The 24,977-nt window shown below is 46.6% G+C and overlaps 1 protein-coding gene across 1 annotated transcript in view; it reads left to right on the forward strand.

Annotated features, from left to right (window-relative positions):
* The first annotated feature begins 586 nt into the window (after positions 1-586).
* CYP27C1 (cytochrome P450 family 27 subfamily C member 1) overlaps positions 587-24,977 on the forward strand; it is a 36,267-nt gene continuing 11,876 nt past the window's right edge. The window contains exons 1-6 of the mRNA XM_015109855.3: positions 587-868; positions 13,363-13,553; positions 16,000-16,199; positions 18,524-18,733; positions 20,631-20,794; positions 24,695-24,861. Of these exons, the coding sequence (XP_014965341.3) occupies positions 587-868; positions 13,363-13,553; positions 16,000-16,199; positions 18,524-18,733; positions 20,631-20,794; positions 24,695-24,861 (1,214 nt within the window). The remainder of the gene's footprint in view (positions 869-13,362; positions 13,554-15,999; positions 16,200-18,523; positions 18,734-20,630; positions 20,795-24,694; positions 24,862-24,977) is intronic.

Consider the following 24,977-nt stretch of genomic DNA (forward strand, 5'->3'; position numbering starts at 1 on the left):
TGCGGAATAAAAGCGATGAGCCCAGGGAGAGCCATCGTAAACGACCGTGATTGTCTTTATGAAAGCTTGTGGCAAGATAATAATGTGGTCATTTTACAACGGTAGGAACTACGTGCAAAATCGTCTCACGTTTGTTCCCCCCTTTGAACGCTGAGTTACAATGATTTAAGTTGAAACCATAAAGAACTGCTTCTAAAATGCCAAAAAGACCAAAGATTTATTTAGTATACCTTCAGTAGTCATTTCGAAGGACGGTCATAATTTAAAAAACCCCGGTAGGCTTTTCTTTCTTTGGCCATGGTTGGAAGTGGGGTTGACCTTAAAACTTGGTGGTTTCAAGCAACGCCGAAGTGTGAATTAATATGATGTGAAGAAATAATAATAGCCTCATTCTCTTGCAGTCTAATCACAGCCTTTTCCCCAGCCCCAGGGGACGGAGCCTTTAATAAGGGTCTGTGTAAACTGATGCCCAGGCAGCAGGAGTGCGGAGAAGCATTGCTCCGACAAGTTAAGACGCAGGAAACAGCAACCCAAAGGGCAGCCCCCGAAACAGAGTTGCTCAAACAAGCCGATGCAGACGAGCGCCATGGCCCTGCTGGCGCGGATCCTGAGAGCCGGGCTGCGGCCGGCGCCCGAGCGGGGTGGGCTCCTGGGTGGCGCGGCCCCGCGGCGGCCCCAACCCGCAGGCGCACGGCTCCCGGCTGGGGCGCGGGCCGAGGACAAAGGCGCGGGGCGGCCGGGGGCGCCGCCGGCTGGGGGCCGGGCCGAGGGTCCCCGGAGCCTCGCCGCCATGCCGGGGCCGCGGACCCTCGCCAACCTGGCGGAGTTCTTCTACAGGGACGGCTTCAGCCGCATCCACGAGATCCAGGTAGCGCTCGCCGCGCCGGGAGGGAGCCAGCCGGGGCTGCTGCCCAGAGGGCTGACGGCGCGGGCGGGAGGGCGCCAGGGAGGGGAGCCGGGTGAGGGAGTCCCAGGGAGGGGCGGCGGGCAGGGCTCCCCGGGCACGGGGCGCCGCGGTGGGTGGGGGGAACTGGACTGGGGTTGTCCGGTTAAGGCTCGCAGGAAGGGGCGCTGAGGAGAGGACGCCGGGAAGGCGATCCGGGGTGGAGGAGGCAGGAACCGGGAGCGGGGCGGGGGCGTTGGGGAGGGGTCTCCGAGACGGGGACCCCGGAGAGGCGCAGCAGGCAGAGGGAGCTCAGGAACGGGGCCAGAAAGGAACGGCTGGGAAGAGGCAGGGGGAATGGGTGTCTCGGGAGGTGGCGGCCGGGAGGGGTCCCCTGGAGGGGCCCCAGCAGGGATCCCTAGGGAGGAGGTTGCGGGGGGGGGGAGTCAGGGATGGGGTTTCGGCGAGTGGTAGCCCGAGAGGCGGCGGGCAGTGTCTCCAGGGACGGGTCCCGGGGAGGGACCCAGGCCGGGGTTGCCTGGTTGGGGAACCTGGGGAGGGGGCGCCGCGGAGGGAAACCAGGAATGGGACTGCGGGGAGGGTACCAGAGCTGAGGACCCGGAGCGGGAGACTTGGGGAGGGGCAGCGGGCGCCTGGTGGACGCCGCCGGGGCCGGGGAGTGGAGCGCGGGCGGGACCCCCGGAGCCGGGGCGGAGGAGGCTGCGGCCCGGGGCCGGCCCGCGGGGAGCGCTGGGCTCTGCGGAGCTCGGTGTCCTTCGGTAGCCGAGACTGTGTTGTATTCATTTCTAGTCCTTTTTGTGTTTTGTAAAGGCGGGGGGAGAGGGGACGGAGCTCGGGGTTCCGTAGACTCTAAGCCGGAGTTGGGGTCGACACCTGGAGTTCGCGCCGGGACCGGAGGCAGGGACGCGGGAAGAACCCAGGGGTCCCAGCCACCCGCCCGGGCGTTCGGGCCGGCGAATTCCGCGCGCTTCCCACCCGGAGCCTGAGTGCTGCCCTTCCCACGCCCACCTCCGTTGCGCCCTTCGTGGCGGGGGCAGGGAACCCGAGTCGCGGCGGCGCCCTCCGATGCCTTTGCCCATCACCCGCCTCCCCGGGTGCCCGGCCCAGCACTCGCTGTTATTTCTGGGATGGGGGCTTTTGGCGTCTTCCGAGAACGCCCCCTTCTGCTCCCACCCAGCCCTGTCCTTCTGCCCAGAGTTCGTTTCAGTCATTCCTTCGTTCCATCAGCCATTCAGTCAATGAACGTGACGGAGAGGCCCCACACCTCATTAACGGAAAAACCGACGCGCGTGGAGCAATTTTAGTTCTGCCAGGAATTAAAATTTAATTTAATTTTTTTTTTTTTTTTTTTTTTTTTTTTTTTTTTTTGAGACGGAGTCTCGCTCTGTCACCCAGGCTGGAGTGCAGTGGCCGGATCTCAGGTCACTGCAAGCTCCGCCTCCCGGGTTCACGCCATTCTCCTGCCTCAGCCTCCCGAGTAGCTGGGACTACAGGCGCCGCCACCTCGCCCGGCTAAGTTTTTGTATTTTTAGTAGAGACGGGGTTTCACTGTGTTACCCAGGATGGTCTCGATCTCCTGACCTCGTGATCCGCCCGTCTTGGCCTCCCAAAGTGCTGGGATTACAGGCTTGAGCCACCGCGCCCGGCCAATTTAATTTAATTTTAATGCCGGGAAGTCCCAATCGTCCCTCCTCAAGTCCGCCACACCAACTCTACACAATTCCAAACCCCCGCCCCCACCCCAATGCTTAGAGGGCTCAAAAATGATCTTCTATGTAGAATCTGATAAGATATCAGGATGGCAACTTTCAAATACAGTAAAAAGTGTTTTCTTATTTGCTGTTGATGGGTTCAGTACAACCTACTTTCTGAAGTGTAATTTAATTTTTCTTTTATCCACCCTTACTGCCATCTGCTTTTATCCTCACATCTCACCCAGAGTTTGTTCGATGGGCACAGGTTTCTTTGAGAGGGACCCTGTTAAAGCCTGTACCCAGTCAGGATGTGTGGCAGTTCAGATGGGTATTTTCCATTCACCCGCCCTGCCGCCAGCCCTCACCCTGAGCTCAGCCCCTCCTGCCCGCTGCTCAGACAGCTTCCTTCACCACACCCAGGGCCCTGGGGCACAGAGCAGAGAGTCACAACTGACTCACTTGGTGCCTTCTCACCATTCGCAGACAGGACCTGGAGATTAAAGGAAATAAAGGAAAAATTCTTTTCCTTTACTCTCCGAGTGGCACTACCCCAACCCTCAAATAGGGTACTTGTGGGAACTCTCACCTTCTGGCCACCCCTCTGAGGAATCCCAATTTCGAACACATGGTTCTAGAAAAACCCTCTCTTCCCGCTCTCCAGATTGCTCATTGTTCTGTGACCCATCACATCCAGTTCACTTGCGCTCCCCTTGCAATCATAGAATGTTAGCAAAACAAGGGCTCTTAGAATTCACCTATATAGCTCACCTCTCATTTTACAGACGGAAAAAGCTGGGTGGTTACCTAAGCGACTTGCCTAAGGTCAGGCAGCTGGTGATTGGCAGAGTAGAAATCATAATCTGGGTCACTAGATGCTGTTTAGGGTGTGGTAGAGCGGCAGGATGGCTGATACCAGGAGTGCTGCCCTCCAATACTGGCCCTCTGCAGCCACCTGTGGAGCCTTGGGCTAGTCACTTATTCTCTCTGCACCTCAGTTTTCTCATCTGTAAAGGAGATTAGCAATCCCCATTCCTCTCGTGGGTTATGATAAGGTCAAATAAGCTTAGTGTTATGAAACTGTAATAATAACACGTAATAACCATCAGTATTTCTAGAATTCTTTTCATGTGCCAGGCACAGTTTCAAGTCTTACATGAAACTTATTTCTCCATTTTTTGGGTGAAGAAACTGAGGCATAGTGGGACCTAACTTCTAAAGGTTATTCAGGTAGTAAACTGTGAGCCCAGATTCAAACTCCAGAATCTGTGCTCTTAACATCCAAGCAAACTCTAAGTACTGTGCCCACCAGTACTAGTACCATGACCCACCACCAGAAAGTGATGAAAACTGTATCATTTCTACCTCCAGTTCGCTTGTGCTGATTGTACCCAATTCAGTAGCTGGATTTGCTTGAGGTGTGGCCCATTTCCCAGTAGTTCTTGTTACCAGTCATTCCTTCAGTGGGCCCCTTTAGAGACCTGAACTCTTTGGGGGTCACTTATTTATTAGGCAGAAGTGACCCCTTGAAGATGGACTCATTTCAGTTTAGTCTGAGTGTCTTCATTTTCAGGTCTGCAGAAGGAGTGAGTAAAAGAGTAGAGAAATGACAGTGCTCCTGGCCTGCTGTTTCTGAGATTGAGAGTTGGAGTGGTAAGAAAAAAAATACAAAAAACTAGCCGGGCAAGGTGGCAGGCGCCTGTAGTCCCAGCTACTTGGGAGGCGGAGGCAGGAGAATGCGTGAACCCGGGAGGCGGAGCTTGCAGTGAGCTGAGATCCGGCCATGCACTCCAGCCTGGGCGACAGAGTGAGACTCTGTCTCAAAAAAAAAAAAAAAAAAAAAAAAAAGAAAAGAAAAGAAAAGAAAAGAAAACTGGGCTGATAGCCAAGAGAGTCTTAGTAACTTTCCCCAGCCCAGCCCTGTCTGTGTTATGCTGAGCCATGTTAGAGGCTCATTGCTTTGTGTTTTAATTGAATAATTTAGTCCATTTACATTTATTGTGATTTCTTTTTATGGAGGGGGTAACAGCTTTCTTAAGATATAATTAACATATCATATAATTCATTCATTTAAAGTGTGCAAAAATCACCACAGTCAACTTGTAGAACATTTTCACGACCTCAAAAAGAAATCCCATATCCATCAGCTATCACCCCCAACTCTCCTATTCCCCCTGCTTTAGGCAACCATCAAGCTACTTTCTGTATCTATAGAGTGGTTTATTCTGGACATGTCATATAAATGGAATCATGTAATATGTGATATTTTATGGGTGGTTTCTTTCACTTTAAACATTTCAGTATAATGTTTTTAAGGTTAACCCATGTTGTAGCATGTATCAGTACCTCATTCTTTTTATGGACAAATAATTTTGCAGTGTATGACTATACCACATTTTACTTATCCATTCATCAGTTCATAGACATTTGGATTGTTTCCACCTTTTAGCCATAATGAATAATGCTGCTATGAACTCTTGTGTGTAAGGTTTTGTGTAGACATGTGTTTTCATTTCTCTTGGATATGTATCTAGGAGTGGAACTGTTGGGTCAAATAGTAATTCTACATTTAACCTTTTGAAGAACTGCCAGACTGTTTTCCAGAGTGTCTGCACCATTTTACATCCCCACCAGTATTGTAAGAGGATTCTGATTTTTCTACATCCCTGTCAACATTTGTTATTACTTGTCCTTTTGATTACGGCCATTCTAGTGTGTGTGAAATGCTATCTCTCCCTGATGACTAATGATGTTGAGCATATTTTCATGTGCTTATTTACCATTTGTATATCTTCTTTGGAGATATGTCCATTGAAATCCTTTGCCCAGTTTTTAATTGCATTCTTTTCTCTCTCCTTCCTTCCTTCTTTCCTCCCTCCCTTCCTTCCTTCCTCTACTGGTTTGTAAGTTTTTATATATTCTAGGTACAAGTCGCTTATCAGATATGTGCTCTGCAAATATTTTCTCCATCCGAAGGCTTGTTTTTGCTTTCTTTTCTAAAATTTTATTTTTAGTTTTTAATGAGACAGGGTCTTGCTATGTGGCACAGGCTGGGCTCAAGCAATCCACCTGCCTTGGCCTCCTAGAGTGCTAGGATTACATGCATGAGCCATCGTGCCTGGCCTTGTTTTCACTTTCTTAATAGTGTTCTTTGAAGCATAAAAGTTTTAAATTTTGATGAAGTCCAGTTATCAATTTTTTTCTTTTGTTACTTGTACTTTAGGGATCATATCTTAAGACATTATGCCAAACCCAAGGTCATGAAGATTTACCCTTATGTTTTCTTCTAAGAGTCTATAGTTTTAGCATTTACATTTAGATCTTTGAGATAATTTTTTATATGGTATGAGAAAAAGGTATAAATTGATTCTTTGCTTGTGGCTATTCAGTTGTCCCTGTGCCATTTGTTTAAGAGACTATTAAATCCTTTTCCTATTGAATTATCTTGGTACTTTTGATGAAAATCAGTTGACCATAGGTATTTGGGTCTTAATTCTAAGCCAATGATTATGCCATTACTGCACTGTCTTGGTTACTGTAGCTTTGTACTAAGTCTTTTTTTTCTTTATTTCCTCTAAAAAAAAACCAAAACGAAACAAAGGATACATGTGCAGAAAGTGCAGGTTTGTTACATAGGTGTACACGCACCATGGTGGTTTGCTGCACCTATTGACCCATCTAAGTTTCCTCCCCTCAACCCCCACCCCAACAGGCCCTGGTGTGTGTTATTCTCCTCTCTGTATTCTTGTGTTCTCAATATTCACTCCCACTTATGAGTAAGAACATGCAGTGTTTGGTTTTCTGTTCCTGTGTTAGTTTGCTGAGGATGATGGCTTCCAGCTTCATCCATGTCCCTGCAAAGGACATGATCTCATTCTTTTTTATGGCTACATAGCTTTCCATGGTGTATAGGTACCACATTTTCTTTATCCAGTCTGTCATTGATGGGCATTTGGGTTGGTTCCATATCTTTGCTATTGTAAATAGTGCTGCTGTAAAAATATGTGTGCATGTGTTTTTATAGTAGAATGATTTATATTCCTTTGGGTATATATCCAGTAATGGGATTGCTGGGTCAAATGGTGTTTCTGGTTCTAGATCCTTGAGGAATTGCCATACTGTCTTCCACAATGGTTGAACTAATTTACATTCCCAACAACAGTGTAAAAGTGTTTCAGTTTCTCCACAGCCTTGCCAGCATCTATTCCTGACTTTTTAATAATCACCATTCTGACTGGTGTGAGATGGTATCTCATTGTGGTTTTGATTTGCATTTCTCTGATGATCAGTGATGTTGAGCTTTTTTTCATATGTTTGTTGGGTACATAAACGTCTTCTTTTGAGTAGTGTTTGTTCATATCCTTTGCCCACTTTTCGATGGGACTGTTTGTTTCTTTCCTGTAAATTTGTTCAATTTCCTTGTAAATTCCAGCTATTAGACCTTTGTCAGATGGGTAGATTGCAAAAATCTTCTCCCATTCTGTAGGTTGCCTGTTCACGCTGATGATAGTTTTTTTTTTTTTTTTTTCTGTGCAGGAGCTCTTTAATTAGATTCCAGTTGTCATTTTGGCTTTTGTTGCAATTGCTGTTGGTGTATTTGTCATGAAATCTTTGCCGATGCCTATGTGTGAATGGTATTGCCTAGGTTTTCTTCTAGGGTTTTTATGGTTTGGTGTTTTATACTTGAGTCTTTAATTCATCTTGAGTTAATTTTTGTATAAGGTGTAGGGAAGGGGTCCAGTTTCAGTTTTGTGCATATGGTTAGCCAGTTTTCCCAGCACCATATACTAAATAGGAGTTCCTTTTCCCATTGCTTGTTTTCATCAGGTTTGTCAAAGAGCAGATGGTTGTAGACGTGTGGTGTTATTTCTGAGGTCTCTGTTCTGCTCCATTGGTCTATATGTCTGTTTTGGTGCCAGTACTATGCTGTTTTGGTTACTGTAGCCTTGTAGTATAGTTTAAAGTCAGGTATCATGATGCTTCCAGCTTTGTTCTTTTTGCTTAGGATTGTCTTGGCTATATGGGGTCTTCGATTCCATACGAAATTTAAAGAATTTTTTTCTAATTCTGTGATATTTAAATAATTTTTTTCTAATTCTGTGAAGAATGTCAGTGGTGGTTTGATGGGAGTAGCATTGAATCTATAAATTACTTTAGGCAGTATGGCCATTTTCACGATATGGATTCTTCCTCTCCATAAGGATAGAATGTTTTTCCATTTGTTTGTGTCCTCTCTTATTTTCTTTTTCTTTTTTTTTTTTTTTTTTTGAGACGGAGTCTCGCTCTGTCGCCCCGGCTGGATTGCAGTGGCGCGATCTCGGCTCACTGCAAGCTCCGCCTCCAGGGCTTACGCCATTCTCCTGCCTCAGCCTCCGGAGTAGCTGGGACCACAGGCGCCCGCCACCTCGCCCGGCTAGTTTTTTGTATTTTTTAGTAGAGACGGGGTTTCACCGTGTTCGCCAGGATGGTCTCCATCTCCTGACCTCGTGATCCGCCTGTCTCGGCCTCCCAAAGTGCTGGGATTACAGGCTTGAGCCACCGCGCCCAGCCCTCTCTTATTTTCTTGAGCAGTGATTTGTGGTTCTCCCTGAAGAGGTCCTTCACATTCCTTGTTAGTTGTATTCCTAGATATTTTATTCTCTTTGTAGTGATTGTGAATGGGAGTTCATTCATGATTTGGCTCTCTGCTTGCCTATTGTTGGTGTAAAGGAATGCTTGTGATTTTTGCACATTGATTTTATATACTGAGACTTTGCTGAAGTTGCTTATCAGCTCAAGAAGTTTTTGGGCTGAGATGATGGGGTTTTCTAAATATACAATAATGTCATGTGCAAACAGAGATAACTTGATTTCCTCTCTTCCTATTTGAATACCCTTTATTTCTTTCTCTTGTCTGATTGCCCTGGTCAGAACTTCCAATACTATGTTGAATAGGAGTGGTAAGAAAGGGCATCCTTGTCTTGAACCAGTTTTCAGAGGGAATGCTTCCAGCTTTTTTCCATTCAATATGATGTTGTCTGTGGGTTTATCATAAGTAGCTCTTCTTGTATTGAGATATGTTCCATCAGTACCTAGTTTATTGAGATTTTTTAATGTGAAGGGATGTTGAATTTTATCAAAGGCCTTTTCCGCATCTATTGAGATAATTATGTAATTTTTGTCCTTGGTTCTGTTTACGTGATGGATTACGTTTATTGATTTGTGTATGTTGAACCAGCCTTGCATCCCAGGGATGAAGCTGACTTGATCGTGGTGGATAAGATTTTTGATGTGCTGCTGAATTCGGTTTGCCAGTATTTTACTGAAGACTTTTGCGTCGATGTTCATCAGGGATATTGGCCTGAAGTTTTCTTTTTTTGCTGTGTCTCTTCCTGGTTTTGGTATCAAGATGATTCTGGCTTCATAAAATGAGTTAGGGAGGAGTCCCTCCTTTTCAATTGTTTGGAATAGTTTCAGAAGGAACGGTACCAGCTCATCTTTGTATTTCTGGTAGAATTTAGCTGTGAATCCATCTAGTCCTGGGCTTTTTTTGGTTGGTAGACTATTAATTAATGCCTCAATGTCAGAGCTTGCTATTGGTCTATTCAGGTATTAAATTTCTTCCTGGTTTAGTCTTGGTAGGGTGTATGCATCCAGGAACTTACCATTTCTTCTAGATTTTCTAGTTTATTTGCACAGAGGTGTTTATAGTATTCTCTGATGGTAGTTTGTGTTTCTGTGGGGTCAGTGGTGATACCCCCTTTATCATTTTTTTATTGAGTCTATTTGATTCTTCTCTCTTTCCTTCTTTATTAGTCTAGCTAGTAGTCTATTTTGTTAATTTTTTCCAAAAACCGGTTCCTAGATTCATTGATTTTTTTGGAGGGTAGTTCATGTCTCTATGTCCTTCAATTTTTCTCTGATCTTAGTTATTTCTTGTCTTCTGCTAGCTTTTGGATTAGTTAGCTCTCGCCTCTTTAGCTCTTTTAATTGTGATGTTAGGGTGTCAATTTGAGGTCTTTCTAGCTTTTTGATTTGGGCATTTAGTGCTATAAATTTCCCTCTTAACACTGCTTTAGCTGTGTCCCAGGTATTCTGGTACGTTGTCTCTTTGTTCTCATTGGTTTCAAAGAGCTTCTTGATTCTGCCTTAATTTCATTATTTACTTAGGAGTCACTTAGGAGCGGGTTGTTCAATTTCCATGAAATCGTGTGCTTTTGAGTGAGTTTCTTAATCCTAAGATCGAATTTCATTGCATTGTGGTCAGAGTGTTATGATTTCAGTTCTTTTGCACTTGCTGAGGAGTTTATGTGGTACCCATCTTCTGAAGCGTACTTCTGTCAATTCGTCCATCTGATCCTCCATCTAGTTCTATGCTCTTGATGGAGAGACATTGTGATTATTTGGAGGAGAAGAGGCATTGAGGTCTTTTGGGTTTTCAGCATTTTTTTGTTGATTCTTTCTTATCTCCGTGAGTTTGTCTAGTTTCAGTCTTGAGGCTGCTGACCCTTGGATGGGGGTTTTGTGGGGGCCTTTTTGTTGTTGTTGTTATCGATGCTGTTGTTGTCGCTTTCTGTTTGTTTTTCTTTCAATAGTCAGGTCCCTCTTCTGTAGGGCGGCTGCAGTTTGCAGGGGGTTCGCTTCAGGCCCTATTCATCTGATTCGCTCCTGTGCCTGGAGATATCACTCAAGGAGGCTGGAGTGCAGCAATGATGGGTGTCTGTTCCTTCTTCTGGGACCTCTGACCTCAAGGGGTACCAACCTGATGCCAGTAGGATTGCTCCTGTATAGGGTGTCTGACAATCCCTATTGGAGGTTCTCACCTAGTTGGATGGCATGGGGAGCAGGACTCATTTAATGAAGCACTTTGTCCCTTAGTGGAGAGGGTGTGTTTTGCTGGGGGGAAACCCACTAGTCTGGGCTGCCTAGATTCCTCAGAACTACCTGGAGAAGAGGATAAAGCTGCTGGTCCACAGAGACTGTGGCCACCCCTTCCCCCAGGGGCTCAGGCCCAGGGAGATCAGGGTTCTGTCCCTGAGCCTTTGGCTGGAATTGTTGGAGATCCTGTTGGGAATTCCCCACCACTGAGGAGAAGGATGGATCAGGGTTAGACTTGAAGAGGCACTCTAGCTGCCGACTGCCACAGCTGGTGTGTTGAGCTGTGGGGATAAGTCTTGGGACCAAGCCATTCAACCTCCCTGGCTCCAGCAAAGGAAAAGTGCAGCCTGGAGCTATAGAAATGGGCACCACCCTTCCCCAACCCAGGGAACTTAGGCTGTTAGGCAGTTGTGAGTCCCAGTGCAGGCTGCTGCCCCTCCCCCAAGGAGCTCAAATGGCTTAGACAGCAGGCAGCTGCAGCTAGTGCTGGTCGCCCCTCCCCTCGGGAGTTCAGTAGGCTTAAGTGGATTCCAGCTGAGAGACTGTAGGAATCTGTGCATACCAGGGTTGGGACGCTTGGCCCCGGTGGCATGGGTTCGAGAGTGGGATCTTCAAATCTGTGGGTTGCACAGTTCTGTGGAAAAAGCACAGTTTCCCCAGCTGGGTAGCCTGGTCACTCACCACTTCCCTTGGCTGTGGGGAGGGGGTTCCCTTCCCGTGTGGATCTCAGGTGGGCCACCGCACTACTGTTCTTCCTTCTCTCCGTGGATTATGCCAGCCTTCTAGTCAATTTTGATGAGAGAGCTTGGATACCCTGGCTACCAGTGAAGGATTCACATGCTTATTAAGGTTTTTTTTTGGGAGCCTCTGAGCATCACTGCTTCTAGTTGGCCATCTTGGCCCCTCTCCCATAGTACTAAGTCTTGAAACAGGAAAATGGGGGTCCACCAGCTTTTTTCTTTTTTCAAGATTGTTTAGGCTATTCTGGGTCTGTTGCATTTTCATATGAATTTCAGAATCAGCTTATCAGTTTCTACAAATAAATTTTGCACTGGAATTATGACAGGGATTGCTCTGAATCTATGTACACTTTGAGGTGTATTTTTATTTCAACAGTATTAAGTCTTCCAATCCATGAACATGGGATGTCTTGCCATTTGTTTCATGTCTTGCCATTTCTTTCAGACTTCTTTAAACAATGTTTTGTAGATTTCTTTAAATAATGTGTAGATTTCTTTAAATAATGTTTTGTAGATTTCTTTAGATAGTGTTTTGTAGTTTTCAGAGTATAGGTTTTATACTTCTGTTAAATTTATTTCTAAGAATTTTATTTATTTATTTATTTATTGTGACAGTCTTGCTCTGTCACCCAGGCCCTAGTGCGGTGGTACAATCTTCACTCACTGCAACCCCCACCTCCCGAGCTCACATGATCCTCCCACCTCAGCCTCCTGAGCAGTTGGGACTACAGGCTCACACTGCTGTCTCACTAATTTTTGTATATATATGGTTTTTTTTTGAGATAGAGTTTTGCTCTTGTCACCCAGGGTGGAGTGCAATGGTGTGGTCTTGTGGCTACTGCAACCTCTGCCTCCTGGGTTCAAGTGATTCTACTGCCTCAGCCTCCCGAGTAGCTGGGATTACAGGCACACACCACGATGCCTGGCTAATTTTCGTATTTTTTGTAGAGATGGGGTTTCACCATGTTAGCTAAGCTGGTCTCAAACTCTTGACCTCAGGTGATGCACTGGTCTTGGCCTCCCAAAGTGCTGAGAGTACAGGCATGAGCCTCCGCACCCAGCCATGTATTTTTTTTACAGACAGAATTTTGCCATGTTGCCCAACCTGATCTCGAACTCCTATGCTCAAGCAATCCACCCACCTAAGCCTCCCAAAAGTGCTGGGATTACAGACAGGCATGAGCCACTGCAGCTGGTCAAGTACTTTATTCTTTCTGATGCTATTGTAAATTGAATTGCTTTTTAAATTTCATTTTGGATTGTTCACTGCTAGTGCACAGAAATGCAATTGACTTTTGTATATTGATTTTGTGTCCTATTGAACTTGTTTATTAGTTCTAGTAGTTTTTTAGTAGGTTCCTTAGGATTTTCTATATGTGAGATCATGTCTTCTGCCAATAGAGATAGCCCGAGTTCTTCCTTTCCAATCCAGGTGACTTTCCCTTCATTTTCTTGCTGGGAGTCGGTTTAGAGGCTCGTTAGAGATTGTCCACAGAGGGCTTCCTCTGCACAGTTGGCTTGGTACTGCTTAGGTAGAGCTGTTGGGCCCATGGGAAGGTGCTGGCAGACAGGGCCCTGTTTGCTCTGGACATTTATCTTTTATAATGACATTTCTGTCTTGTTGCTTCACACAGCTAAGGTAGTTTTAAAAACATTTCCCTAAAGAATAAGAAAACTTCCATGATCATGCCTGTAATCCCAGGACTTTGGGAGGCTGAGGTAGGAGGATCACTTGAGGCCAAGAGTTCGAGACCAGCCTGGCAACATTGAGAGATCCCTGTCTCTACAAAAAATAAAAAATTAGCTGGGCATGGAGGTGTGCACCTGCAGTCCTAGCTACTTGGGAGGCCAAGGTGGGAGGATCGCCAGGGCCCAGGAGTTGGAGGCTGCAGTGAGCTATGTTCATGCCACTGCACTCCAGCCTGGGCAACAGAGCAAGACCATGTCTCTAAAAACAAACAAAACAAACAAAAACAACAAAAAAGAGATGGTTGTGTGAAAACATGTTTATCTCAGCAATATGTAAGTTACTGCTCTGATTCAGTTCTGTATTAGACAGCACTTCCCTCTGCCCCAATTTTCTGCTCCTGTAGCACACAAGGATGTTTCTGTTAAAGGTATGTCATACCTACGTATTTTTTCCTTTTTCGATTTCTCCATGGTATTGCAGCAGAAGCACACACAGGAATATGGAAAAATCTTCAAGTCTCACTTTGGTCCTCAGTTTGTAGTATCTATTGCAGACCGCGATATGGTGGCTCAGGTGCTCCGGGCGGAGGGCGCTGCGCCCCAGAGAGCCAACATGGAATCCTGGCGGGAGTACCGAGACTTGCGGGGCAGAGCCACCGGGCTCATCTCGGCGTGAGTATGTGCGCCCGGGCTGAGCCAGGGGCTGGAGGGAGAGCTCAGGGGGAGGCCCCCTCTTCCAAAGCTGGTTCCTAAAATCCAGCTCTTAGAAAAGCACAGAACCCCCCCTACCATGGGTTGATATCTGACAGCCTGCTTGTGTGATCTCGCAGACACAGCAGCCCTGCTGGGTTTTCTCGCTCCTCCTCCGTGCCAAGTTGTCCCGTCAGGAGCCAGGAGGGGAAAAGCTGGCTCGGTGGTGGGCAGAGCTCTTCGGAGGCAGTGCTTTGTGGTGTCCGTTCAGTGATAACCCAGGCAGACAAAGCTCACAGCGCCCTTGTCTGTGCACGGGGGAAGGAGGTGGTCAGCCACTATTTCAGGAAAATCCCTTTGAGGGGGAGCTCAGAACCTCCAAACTTGGTCGCCACGTGGTGATTTTCCTGTCGCTCAGCAGACTGTGATTATTCGTTTTGAACCAGCGTCACTAACACCTCTGTGCCTTCCCAGAGATCATGGCCCGCGGCCAGGCAGGGAGGCCCAGGTGCAGATGCCCCGGTCCAAATCCCCGTGGAGTGGGGCTCCCGTTTGCAGCTCTTTTCATATCTATGTCCTTATACACAAATTGGGGAGAAATACAGCCCCCAATTTCTCAAGTAAGATAAGTAAGAATCGTGACCGGATGTCACCAGGGTCCCTCAATTTCCATCCTGAGGGGATAATTAAACAGCTCCTCCTGGATGTTCAGGCCTAGAGGGAGGGGCCCGAAGGCTGAGGCAGAATCTCTCTGCTGTCTGCCCCGTTAGCTGCGGGCTCAGGAGCCTGTGTGGGTGCCCGGACCCCTCTTCGGCTGAGATGGAGTGAGGCGGTGCTGGTGACCTCAGCACGGTGGACAGCAAAGGAAGGGCAGTGCCCAGGCCCAGGAGCCTGGCTGGCTTAGCTTGGGTCCCCCAAAGCCCATCTGGAGGCCAGGCTTTGAGTGCAAGCGGTCTCCTTGGGAATGGGAAGCAGGGCACGGGTGGGAGGGAAGCCATGCAGAGGTGTGGAGGTGTGGGTGACGCTTGTGGGTACTTGAGGCTCAGTTCTGTCACCACCCTCTGAGAAACTGCAGAACCCTCCTGAGACCTCCAGGGATTCCTTCAGCGTCCTGCCTTCACTGGGAGGGCTGTGCTGGGCCCACTACCTGAGTGCCCTCCGAGTGCAGCCAGGAGCCCCAAGGCCCCACACCCTGGTAACAAGCTGCAGTCTCTCTTTTCCTTCCTTCCTTCCTTCCTTCCTTCCTTCCTTCCTTCCTTCCTTCCTTCCTTCCTTCCTTCCTTCCTTTCTTTCTTTCTTTCTCTTTCCTTCCTTCCTCCCTCCCTCCCTCCTTCCCTCCTTCCTTCCTTTCTCTCTCTCTCTTTCTCCTTCCTTTCTTCTCTCCTTCTCCTTCCGCTTCTCCTTCTCCTCCTTCTTCTCTTCCTTCCTCTTTCTTTCTTTCTTTTCTTTCTTTCTTTCTTTCTTTCTTCTCTCTCTTTCCTTCCTTCTGTCCTTCTCCTCTTCCTTTCCTTTTTCTTTCCCTCCCTCCTTCCTTCCTTCCTTCCTTCCTTCCTTCCTTCCTTCCTTCCTTCCTTCCTTCCTTCCTCCCTCCCTCCCTCCCTCCTTTCTTTCTCTCTCTCTCTCTCTTTCTTTCTTTCTTTCTTTCTTTCTTTCTTTCTTTCTTTCTTTCTTTCTTTCTTTCTTTCTTTCTTCTCTCTTTCTCTCTCTCTCTCTTTTCTTTCTTTCATTTTTGAGACGGAGTCTCACTCTGTCGCCTAGGCTGGAGTGCAACGGCGTGATCTCGGCTCGCCGTGACCTCTGCCTCCCGGGTTCAAGTGATTCTTCTGCCTCAGCCTCCCAAGTAGCTGGGATTACAGGTGTCCGCCACCACATCCAGCTAAATTTTTGTATTTTTAGTAGAGATGGGGTTTCATCATGTTGGCCAGGCTGGGCTTGAATCCCTGACCTCAGGTGATCCGCCCACCTCGGCCTCCCAAAGTGCTGGGATTACAGGCATGAGCCACCATGCCTGGCCCTCTTTTTCTTTTTTAATATCAATACTTACTTCATTTATATATACATATGTATGCATACATATATATATACAATTTTTCTCTTTTGCTAATTAGCAGTCTCATTTGCTTATTACAATACTATTTCAAGATTTTTTAAAGGAAGTGGTATTACTTTTACTAAAGATGATTACTTACCACTGGTAGTTTTTTCCTTAAAGTTTGCTTCAAAGGCAAGAGTGTAAGAAGCTCTAACAGGCTCCAGGGCTGCAGTTATTAACTCCTCTCTCCCCAGCAAAAAGTTTTTCCTGTCTTAATTCCAGTTTGGCAGCTCTTGTTGATTCTTTATGGCTGAAAATTTTTCTAGAGGTTCCTTGAATTCTTTCCCAGAATGTCAGTGTAAGTAAGATGATTTGAAACTCACTTGATTCTTCTAGGGAAGGTGAACAGTGGCTCAAGATGAGAAGCGTATTGAGACAAAGAATTCTGAAACCGAAAGATGTGGCCATTTATTCTGGAGAAGTCAACCAAGTTATTGCTGACTTAATTAAAAGAATCTACCTCCTCAGGAGCCAGGCAGAAGATGGAGAAACTGTGACCAATGTCAATGACCTTTTCTTCAAATATTCAATGGAAGGTGAGGTGGAATCAGCAGGTGGGAAGGAAGGAAGAGTGGATGCTTGCCCCAAACCCGCAGATGTCATCTTGGTACCTAGGTCCCAGGCAGTGTGCTAAGTCTGGGACATACATGCGTATCACCTGCACGGTGCTACGTGAACCTGGTGTGAACCACTGTTGACCAATGAGGAAACTGAGATTTTTTTTTTTTTTTTTTCCTGAGACAAAGTCTTGCTCTGTTGCCTGGGCTGGAGTGCTATGGCATGGTCTTGGTTCACTGCAACCTCTGCCTCCTGGGTTCAAGCGATTCTCTTGCCTTAGCCTCCTGAGTAGCTGGGATTACAGGCACCTGCCACCACGCCTGGCTAATGTTTTGTATTTTTTTTTTTTTTTTGAGACGGAGTCTCGCTCTGTGGCCCAGGCTGGAGTGCAGTGGCCGGATCTCAGCTCACTGCAAGCTCCGCCCCCCAGGTTCACGCCATTCTCCTGCCTCAGCCTCCCGAGTAGCTGGGACTATAGGCGCCCGCCACCTCGCCCGGCTAGTTTTTTTGTATTTTTTAGTAGAGACGGGGTTTCACCGTGTTAGCCAGGATGGTCTCGATCTCCTGACCTCGTGATCCGCCCGTCTCGGCCTCCCAAAGTGCTGGGATTACAGGCTTGAGCCACCGCGCCCGGCATGTTTTGTATTTTTAGTAGAGACAGTGTTTCACCTTGTTGGCCAGGCTGTTCTCCAACTCCTGACCTTGTGATTCACTCGCGTTGGCCTCCCAAAGTGCTGGGATTACAGGCGTGAGCCACCGTGCCCAGCTGAAACTGAGACTTAAAAAAGAACTTGCCCAATGCCACACCCCCATCCCTCTTTTTAGAGGCAGAAAGTTAGTTTCAAATTCAGGTCTTTTAAACTCAAGAAGCCATTTTCCTAATTACTACACATTTTGTTTGAACCTATTAAAAAGAAGTAAAGTTGAGAGGGCATCTACTTCAAACTCGTTCTAGCTTTTAGTCATATTGAATGGGTGGTACATTCCTGTTCAAATAGCAATACCAAAAGGGGGTCAGTGAAAGTCTCCCTCTTTCCTGAAGGCAGCAAGGTCACTAGTCTCTCATGTATGTGTCAAGAGATGGTTTATGCACATACAGAAAAATGCGTGTGAATATTCTATTTTTAAACAATAAATGGTTGTACACCAAACATACTGTTCTGCACCATGCTTTCTCTTTACTTAAGAATGCATCTTGGGGCCGGGCATGGTGGCTCACACCTGTAATCCCAGCACTTTGGGAGGCTGAGGCGGGTGGATCACCTGAGATCAGGAGTTCGAGACCAGCCTGGCCAACATGGTGAAACCCTGTCTCTACTAAAAATACAAAAATTAACTGGGCCATTGTGGTGGGCACCTGTAATCCCAGGGACTTGGGAGGCTGAGGCAGGAGGATTGCTTGAACCTGAGAGGCAGAGGTTGCAGTGAGCTGAGACTGTCCAATTGTACTCCAGTGTGGATGACAGGAGTGAAACTCCATCTCAAAAAAAAAAAAAAAAAAGCATCTTGGTCTAACATGGTGATTTCTGTGTAAAAAAAAAAAAAGAATGCATCTTGGAGGGCTTTCTATCAGCTTTCTCATCTTTTTTTAAAAAAAGCTTACCTCACTTCAAGCTTCACTCAGGTTAGCTTTGCAGAGTTCTGATATTAATTTTCTCTAAAATTAATAATAAAATAGTCCCAGAAGTGATTGGTAAACACGGTTCACAGCTCTGCCCAACACGGATTCATCCAGGCCACTTCTACTGTGCCTTTAGCTCTCCGGGCCTGGGCTCCCTGTTTTGGCCAGGAGGAGTCACTTCTCAATTCCTCGAGTTGGGCAGGTGGCTGGAAGGCGATCCCCAGTGGCCATGTGGGGCAGGAAGAGGCCCTGTGGGGTTTGCCACCTCCTTCCTGAGGGGAGGGTGTTAGGGGAGAGCAGTGACATGCTCAGTGATTGTCCCTTCCCTAGGGCTCATCATTTCAGACCATGCCCCTGGTCTGTCCCAGGATCCTCCTCTGCAGCCTTAGCCAAGCTGCTGAAACTCTGGGAGTCTTTGAGTTTCCTCCGGAGCCGGACAGAGGGCTTCACCTGTGCCTCCCAGGGCTGTGGGGCTCCTTAGACGAAGCAACAACAGCGCCACCTGTCAGCCCTAAATGCCAGCGCCCTGCAGCTCAGGACGCAGAGGCATCCTCAGAGTGACGACGTCTCATGTGGGACATTTGGACCACGTTTGAAAGTTGTTGCATTTGTGGCCCAACATTGCCTGTTGGTATGGTAAATAATCTAGAAGAGGGTTTTCACATTCTCTTTCCTGTCTAGGAGTGGCCACCATCCTTTATGAGAGTCGTTTGGGCTGCCTGGAAAACAGCATACCACAGCTGACTGTGGAATACATCGAGGCCCTGGAGCTCATGTTTAGCATGTTCAAGACCTCCATGTATGCAGGCGCCATCCCCAGATGGCTTCGCCCCTTCATCCCAAAGCCCTGGCGGGAATTCTGCAGGTCCTGGGATGGACTCTTCAAATTCAGTAAGAGAAGAATTGAGAGCACCTTTTGCAGAAGCAGGTTGACCTGCCGTGTCGTGTGTCTAACTCTCATCCAGACAACGGGTGACCATAGCAGAGGATGCCTAGATGTAGTCATGTGTTGGTTTTTGGACCCATAACTTTTGGATTTGTTTTTGTTTTGTTTTGTTTTGTTTTGTTTTGTTTTGAGACAGAGTCTCGCTATGTCGCCCAGGGTGGAGTGCAGTGGCCGGATCTCAGCTCACTGCAAGCTCCGCCTCCCGGGTTTACGCCATTCTCCTGCCTCAGCCTCCCGAGTAGCCGGGACTACAGGCGCCCACCGCCTCGCCCGGCTAGTTTTTTGTATTTTTTAGTAGAGACGGGGTTTCACTGTGTTAGCCAGGATGGTCTCGAACTCCTGACCTCGTGATCCGCCCGTCTCGGCCTCCCAAAGTGCTGGGATTACAGGCTTGAGCCACCGCGCCCGGCCTTGTTTTGTTTTGAGATGGAGTCTTGCTCTGTCGCCCATGCTGGAGTGCAGTGGTGTGATCTCGGCTCACTGCAACCTCCGCCTCCTAGGTTCAAGTGATTATCATACCTTGGCCTCCCGAGTAGCTGGGATTACAGGCGCCCACCACCGTGCCTGGCTAATTATTTTGTGTTTTTAGTAGAACCGGAGTTTTACCATGTTGGCCAGGCTGGTCTTGAATTCCTGACCTCAGGTGATCACCCACCTTGACCTCCCAAAGTGCTGGGATTACAAGTGAGCCACTGTGCCTGGCCACGGATTTGTTTTTCAAAGAAGTAAAAAGCATGTGGGTTGTGACTACAGGCCACTTGATCAGGTTTTTCATTTTAAAATAATTTTTATTTTAACAGGCATGCTAGCAGGGACATGTACAAGTAAATGTCCATGCAAGATGATGTCTTTACTCCAAGTAAATTGGTCAGTGCTTAAACTGTAGAGTTTCAGGCCCATGCACATTTATTTGAACGTTACAATTTTTGTTCCAATCCAAGGTGAGATTACAAAGAGATTTGTTTTCTTATGTGACTAAAATTTTTACTATAAAAGCATTTCCAGAAAGCAAGAAATTATTTTCAAAATGCTTAGAACAATGTTCTAGAGCAATGCTAACACTGAAGAAAGTGTTTCATGGTGTCTTTTCAAGATCAATATTTAGGCTGGGCACAGTGGCTCATGCCTGTAATCCCAGCAGTTTGGGAGGCTGAGGCAGGAGGATCACCTGAGGTTAGTAATTCAAGACCAGCCTGGACAACATGGCGAAACCGCATCTCTACTAAAAATACAAAAATTAACTGGGCGTGGTGGTGTGTGCCTGTAATCCCAGCTACTCAGGAGGCTGAGGCAGGAGAATTGCTTGAACCTGGGAGGCAGAGGTTGCAGAGAGCCAAGATCATGCCACTGCACTCCAGCCTGGGCCACAGAGCAAGACTCTGTCTTAAGGAAAAAACAACAACAACATTTATTTGAATATATAAGCCCTGAAGTCTGTGCTGCACGGTAACATCCCAGATAATAATGCATGGCCTTTTCCCCTCCATTCATTTTCTCTTCTGAAAATGTGGTAGATAAAAATAAAAGAGTTTGCGTTTTTGTTACTTATATTATATAAATAATATATTTGGCTATTGGATTAGTAAAGCAAACATTTGCAAATATCTTACAGCTTATTTTTAAAAAGAAAGATATGTTTAGCTTGTCTTTTAACTTTTCATTCATTTACATAAGCAAGTGTATGAGTGAAACTCCCAGGTTGACATTAGATAAGTTGGGTTTCCTTACCCTCTGTCATCTGCCCCTGGTTTAGTTAAGCTACTGGGAGGACAGAGGGCATTGAGACTGAAAAGATGATTGTCAACCCAAACTCCTTTCAAAAGAAATACTGTTTTCAAACAGGCCAAATTCATGTTGACAACAAGTTGAGGGACATACAGTACCACACGGACCGAGGCCGGAGGGCAAGCGGGGGACTCCTCACATACCTCTTCCTTAGCCAGGCGCTGACGCTACAGGAGATCTATGCCAACGTGACTGAGATGCTGCTGGCCGGCGTTGACACGGTGAGTCTGGGGTCTTGGTTCTCAGCAAGCAACACACGATAACCCCTTCCTCACCATCTCGCACACGTTGTCTACTTTTTTTGCGGGGGAGGATGGAGTTTTACTGTATCGCCCAGGCTGGAGTGCAATGGCACGGTCTCGGCTCACTGCAAACTCGGTCTCTCAGGTTCAAGTGATTCTCCTGCCTCAGCCTCCAGAGTAACTCGGATTACAGGTGCCTGCCACCATCCCCAGTTAATTTTGTGTATTTTTAGTAGCAATGGGGGTTTCACCATGTTGGCCAGGCTGTCTCGAACGCCTGGCCTCAGGTGACCCACCTGCCTCGGCCTCCCAAAGTGCTGGGATTACAGGCATGAGCCACTGTGACTGGCTGTTGTCTACTTTTAAGGCAGATTTGTTTAGCACACTGTTCATGTTTGTACTAGGCCTGCTGCACTGCTGAGGGGCTCCAGGAGGAGAAAACTCTGCGTCAGTAGTCACGCATCACTTAATGATGCAGATTTGTTCTGAGAAATGCGTTGTTGGGTGGTCCTGTCATTGCGTGAACATCTTAGAGTGTATTTACACAAACCTAGATGGTAGCCTACCAGACACCTAGGCTGCATGGTCGAGCCTATTTCTCCTAGGCTACACAACTGTACAGCATGTTACTGCACTGAATACTGTGGGCAGCTGGAACACAGTGGTAAGTATGTGTGTATCCAAACATACTCAAACACTGGCAAGCTACAGTACAAATGTGGGATTATAATCTTATGGGACCACTGTTGTATATTGGGTCCATCATTGACCAAAACATCCCTATACGATGCATGATTATATATTAAATGTAAGGTGCATAATGATTTCTGTGAAAAGCGTAACCAAAAGGCCATATCACACACACAAAATTATAATAAATGTTTACAGTTTACAAGTCATTCCTAACATTTTGTCATTGTTTCATAATTTCACAAATGAAGAGGGTACGGACATTAAAAACCTTATTAGTTATCATTTGAAATATTCCAGGCCGTGGAATTCATTTCATAAAGCCAAGAATTCATTTCATTCACCCCTCAATTTGTTATATAAAGCCAACATAACTTCAAAACCAAAACCTGCTAAAGATAGTGTGAAGAAAGTAAACTTAAGCAGTTTGGTTGATGAGAGAGAGAGAGAGAGAGAGAGTGTGTGTGTGTGTGTGTGTGTGTGTGTGTGTGTGTATCAACAAATTCCCTGTGAATGCAGCCCAGTAGTGTGGCAGATCAATGATACACTGGAACCAGGGAGGGTCCATATCAGAATGAGAACAGAGCACTGCCCATTAACCTGGGGGCATCCCACAGGCTATCCCATGGGAAAGGAAGAGGCAGACCAGCGGGTATACCGTGTCCTGTGAGTAAGACGCAGCGGCACCGCCCCCTCCCAGCTGTGTGCATGTGCACATCTGTCCGTGACTGCGTGAACACAGAGCAGGGCGTGGAGGGAACACACTAGGTAGTTAACATGGGTTTCTTGGCTGGATGGGAGTGGCATGGTCCAGGGGGATAAGGATCCAAGTTCCTTTCAAAAACACATGTATATGATACAATTAACAGGATATGTGTGAAAATGATCCCCATGTAGGTACAGGTGCAGAGCAGTTGTAAAATTTGGTAAAAGGAAGTGGCAAAACGGGGAGGAGCTAGGCTGATGCTTTCAGTAGGTGGAAGATAATGAAATTTCTGGCCGGAAACTGGGGAAGCTGCGGGCTGGGGTGCTTCTGGTGGCCGGGTGGAAAGTGAGAATTTAGATTGTGTGACGCTTCGCTGTTTCCAAAGCATTCCATGCACACCCTGCCTGTCTCACAGCTTCCTCTAAGGTAGGAGTCGTTGACTTCATTAACAGGTGGTAAAACTAAACAACCAAGCTCATCATCTGAAAGCTTTTCCTTTGCGCAGGTGCTTCCCGGCCTTGAATAAGGCACTCCCTGCACAGACCTCCATCTTAAAGGGACGAAGAAGCCTTAAAGCTTTCTTCTTCTTCTTATGATGTCACTTAAGCATGTAAAAGCAAAAAACGAAACAAAACAAAAACACACACACAGCATAAACTCCTTATTCTTTTGGATCTTGTGCAACAATAAAACAAAAAGTATATGAATTCAATGCAAACTAAATGATACAATCAATGAAGATTCTAATTAACTATGTGAATGTGATGGTGTGGATTTGCTCAAATTGAGACACCGCTTGAAAGGTGAAGAAATGAATGAATGGCCTGGTCGCTGAGCTTGTGCCTCCTGCCCCCTGGTGGTAACTAAGAACATCACAATGAGGTGGCATTCAGAAGGAAGCTGTTCCGTTTAGCATCCTGCAATAGAAGCCAGGGGACAAATTCTTACAACTTCATACTGATTTTTAAAAATTAGTATGATTTTATTGCAGCATAATTTATGCACAGTCAACTCCATTTAAACTGCCTAATGCAATACAGATTGTTGACAGATGGAATCATTTATGAAACCACTGCCACATTTTTCTAAACATTGATGAAAATGGAGTCATATGGTATGCTGTCTTTTGCATCTGGCTTCCTGAACTCAGAAGAATGACTCAGATTCATCCATGTAGTGGCATATAACAGTAACTCATTCTTTTTTATTACCGAGTAGTATTCCATTGTATGGATATACCACATTTTTTCCGTAAAAATGTGATTTTAATAGAAATTTTCTATTCTCTTGATAGGAAGCATCTAACTAATCTTTTATAATTTATAAGAGCTTGCACATTCTATTATATATACAAGTGGCCTGCCCTCCAAAACACGTGATATCTTCTACAAGAAAATGATATCAATATTGCCTGCTTAAATTAGGTTTTTTGTTTTTCTTTTTTTGGTGAAAGAGAAAGGCCTTTATACTGTGGCATTTCCTTGTTTACAAGAGAGTGAAATGTAGCCCCATAGATGATACTATTGATTTTAGTGAAAATCTTGGGACCTACGAGAATAAAACAATGATTTTCAATAAGTAGAAAGGTTTGAGGAGAGGTATAAAAAATGACATGGCTGGCCAGGCGCCATGGCTCACGCCTGTAGTCCCAGCACTCTGAGAGGCTGAGGTGGGCAGATCACAAGGTCAGGAGTCTGAGACCAGCCTGACCAACATGGTGAAACCGCATCTCTACTAAAAAATACAAAATTAGCTGGGTGGGCGTGGTGGCGGGCGCCTGTAGTCCCAGCTACTCAGGAGGCTGAGGCAAGAGAATGGTGGGAACCCAGGAGGCGGAGCTTGCAGTGAGCCCAGATCGCACCACTGCACTCCAACCTGAGCAACAGAGCGAGACTCTGAAAAAAAAAAAAAAAAAGACACACTGCTTTGTATAGACAAGCTATTGACTTGCTCTGTGTGGACCTTCCTTGATGAAGGCAGGACACGATGGCTAACTAGTGATCCCCTGTGCACTCCAATATCTAGATTAGGGCAGCCAGAGTGGGCTGGGCCCAGCTTCCTGGGCCTGGGGATGCTGGGGGGCAGCCTGAGGCCCTTTCTGGCACACAGCGAGTAAGCCCTGCAAAGAAGGTCACACGAAGTCCCAGCAGATCCTCCAGGCTCCACAGTGTCGCTGACATACTGCTCTTCAGTGATTAAAAAAGCTCCAGGATCATGTTTCCTGTGGTTTTTCATGACAGGAGCATACGAATCATAGAGTCCATGTCACTTGCCAAATATGTTCGGTTATTATTATTATTATTTTTGCCATGAATTAAGGAAACAGTCTTTCATTTCAGTAAGACATTAAGTGCTATATGGAATTGGATGAGTTTGACTTTGCAGCTGTGTGTATTCCCAGGGGACTTCATACCTGCCACCGCGTCTGTTTCAGTCCTGGTGTTACTCACTGCCTGCCTGTGTCTGCCGCTTTCTCTCCTTAGACGTCCTTCACCTTGTCCTGGACGGTGTACCTCCTGGCAAGGCACCCAGAGGTGCAGCAGACGGTGTACCGGGAGATCGTCAAGAATTTAGGGGAAAGGCATGTTCCAACTGCAGCTGATGTCCCCAAGGTCCCGCTGGTCAGAGCTCTCCTTAAGGAAACCCTGAGGTAAAAGGCTCGCCAGAATCTATCAACAAACTGTGTCCCTTATGTCCCTGGTTCTCTATCATAGCAAGTTCTCCAGCTGCCTTCCATGACTGACTTGTTTAGGATGAGGATGTTCG

Source organism: Macaca mulatta, chromosome 12, assembly GCF_049350105.2.
Source record: "Macaca mulatta isolate MMU2019108-1 chromosome 12, T2T-MMU8v2.0, whole genome shotgun sequence".
NCBI lineage: Eukaryota > Metazoa > Chordata > Mammalia > Primates > Cercopithecidae > Macaca > Macaca mulatta.